Raw genomic sequence first — 2,890 nt, forward strand, 5'->3', positions numbered from 1 at the left:
ACCCCTACCACCCCCCCCCCAAAAAAAAAGTACAGGCTGCATAGCCAGCCATGTATAAGAAGGTGAAAATACATAAATAACACTATATAGTGCAAGCAAAGATCTAAACAAAAGCTTCAGTTACCCAATAATGGATCAAGGGTGATATGTGATCTCATATTTGTGGCCACAATAGTCTACAATATGAGTGAATTCCATTGGATTGTGATCACACAATCATGCACTAGTGAAATGATTAAGAAAAGAAACCTGAAACTAAAATGGTTCACATTTCTGTCATATAGCAGAACACATCTGAGATAAACAAATAACATAAAAGAATAAAAACTAGTCCCTAACTCATTCCAAAGCTTAACATGCTGATGATTTTGCATGCTGTCGCCAAAATAAGGAAATTTTAACAGAAGTGAATAAATACATGTTTTATTTACCACAAACAAAAAAAAAGAATAGATACATGTTATAGGAACCAGGATGTGAAAGTTGCAATAGTGGTTTAATTACCCTGAAGGGGTAGTGACTGAAGTCAATGGAGCCTCGAGAATCACAAGGCAATGTCACTTGAGAAACTGTAGGAGCCTGACTTTCGCCCAATGCATTCAGCATCCTTGATCCATGATACCGACCTTGTGTCGAAGCCACACATACCTATGTAACATATCAAACATCTCTTTACTGTTCATACCTATGTAGCATATTAACTATGTACAGTAGGTAGAGTTTATACTACCTGTTCTTCATGGTGAATAAATGGCACCAAATATAACTGTGTTGCACTACCATATTCAAGACAAAGCTCCTCAACAGTTTCAGTGCTGCTGTCTATGGTGCTTGCAATAAAAGGTCTATCCAATGCAAGCATACTTCCGACACTGGGACAAAAGATGCCAGGAGTCACACTTGAACTAGAAAGCTACAATCAAGTTGAAACAGTAACAAGGGCTAACCTGAAAATATTTGCAAGTATAACCTGTTCACCCCACAAGAGAAAATTTATCTTGACACCATCATTATCAACAAGAGTGATTTGTGTCCTTTGCAAACTACTAAACTTTCCCTGAAGTTCCAGCGACCCAATTGATTCAATCCTACACACAAAGGAATAAAGACAAGTGGAAAAGTAAGAAACACCATTCCTTTGGTGCTGAAAGTAGAAATCTAATTTTATCCCTGCCATTTCTTAACATCTATGCATGGCATCATCTTAATGGATTGGATATTCATGGTTTCATAGAAGATGCTTCAGTGGTTCATGATTATATGACTCTTGTAAACGACCAATCTTTTATAAAATTCTGCGTTAGAATCAAAGGCTGAGAATTACATTGATGAGACGTTACCAAACAAGATTTATGATTCTTCTACAAAGGACAGGCAAGTACAATACTATTCACTTCCTAGTCATGCTATGTGAGTAATTTAGAATAAGGCTGAAGCCCAAAAGAAGCTCATGCAACGTAATACTTTACCTCGCATAAAATGAATATGAAGTCCCATCCTTGAAAGCATCTAGTGAGATGGAAGAGAAAGAATCTGAACAAAACTGAGCTCCAAGTAGCATTGCATCTTCATCTTGATCCTGCAAGAGAAGAAAATATTATCAATTAATCATAAAAGTGAAAGGAAAATGTAAAAAACGATCTTTTGCACTGATAGAGAGAGGAAGGGTTGGAGGATTAAAAAAAAGTGGCATTACATTTCTGGTGAATAGCATGCACAAAATGGAATAATTCGCTAAAATTTTGGCTCGGCAGGTAAAAAGTAATCTAATGCATAGCTTCATCAACATAATCTAGCAAAATATAATTAATATGGTTTAACTGTTCAAAATCACTGTTTTAAAAAGCATTTCTACCCTATGTTTGTGTCCAACAGAAACTTCTAAAAATATTTCATCTATGGCACTCATTACATTTCAATTCCTCTAGTCTGCTGAAGAAAAGAAACACCATCCAATCCTAAATCGTCACTCAGAGGAAATTTTCCAAAACGTCCTATCCGAATGCCAAAACATCTAATAATCATTAATCAAAGCTTGTCAAAGTTTGTACTGCATCATGTCAAGGGGATATGCAACAAAGCACTTGTCCAAAATCTGAAGACATTGGATAAGCTATGCAATCAGACCCCAGTATCATCTGTATTTCAGATTCAGGACACATATTCAGGACTGGCTCTGGGCCTAGTGGATAATAGCATCATCCTCATGTACTCATCTTCCATGTGAGTTGAAAGAGCAGATCCAGAAATCCCAGCAAGAATCAAAATAATGGAGCATCAGTAGACAGTAATAAAAAAATCATGTACACGTTTATATGTAGCAGAAGACTGCAAGTGCAGAAGAAATGCACAGATCCAACACTTGATGGATGAAATAATCCTGATGATAATATAATACAAAACTCCAAAGGTTTTCCTCACTTCATCTAACAGTATTACGAGATACTCTGTTGGCAAAAGCCGTGGATAGCCAGAGCCTTCAGTCATGGTACGCAAACAGCATCCTGTAAGAAAGATCTCCCGTCCTTGCTTCAGAATTCCATTCTGAGAATCAACCAAGTCATAGTATCTGTCATGCCCAACAGAAATATAATTAAGCCGTAATAGCAGCAAAAAAACTCCAATGACTAAGCATCTCTAAGAACAAATAAAATCCAACAGCCTTATTGGGAAGAATAGGAGACAGTTCTCAAAGTGAGCATAGCAATGACAACGACCACCCATTCAATTCCTAGAAAGAATAAGAAATAATTGCTCAAGAAATTAAACAGTGTATGTCATGATGCAAGGATGGTGATTATTCAAGACTCCGTCAAGACTTTTGCAAAGGCATAATGAACCTCTTTCTTCACAATTGCAAGCACTAGATCAGCATTAAGAATAGAAACCC

At 36.8% G+C, this 2,890-nt stretch overlaps 1 protein-coding gene across 2 annotated transcripts in view; it reads right to left on the bottom strand.

Moving 5' to 3' along the window:
• LOC122090560 overlaps nucleotides 1-2,890 on the bottom strand; it is a 9,638-nt gene that overhangs the window by 5,021 nt on the left and 1,727 nt on the right. For both annotated transcript variants that reach the window (XM_042660199.1, XM_042660200.1), the window contains exons 4-8: nucleotides 2,422-2,569; nucleotides 1,470-1,579; nucleotides 948-1,088; nucleotides 731-872; nucleotides 505-648 (exon numbers count right to left, since the gene is read on the bottom strand). In XM_042660199.1, coding sequence (XP_042516133.1) covers nucleotides 505-648; nucleotides 731-872; nucleotides 948-1,088; nucleotides 1,470-1,579; nucleotides 2,422-2,569 — 685 coding nt within the window. The remainder of the gene's footprint in view (nucleotides 1-504; nucleotides 649-730; nucleotides 873-947; nucleotides 1,089-1,469; nucleotides 1,580-2,421; nucleotides 2,570-2,890) is intronic.

Source organism: Macadamia integrifolia, chromosome 10, assembly GCF_013358625.1.
Source record: "Macadamia integrifolia cultivar HAES 741 chromosome 10, SCU_Mint_v3, whole genome shotgun sequence".
NCBI classification, from domain to species: Eukaryota; Viridiplantae; Streptophyta; class Magnoliopsida; order Proteales; family Proteaceae; genus Macadamia; species Macadamia integrifolia.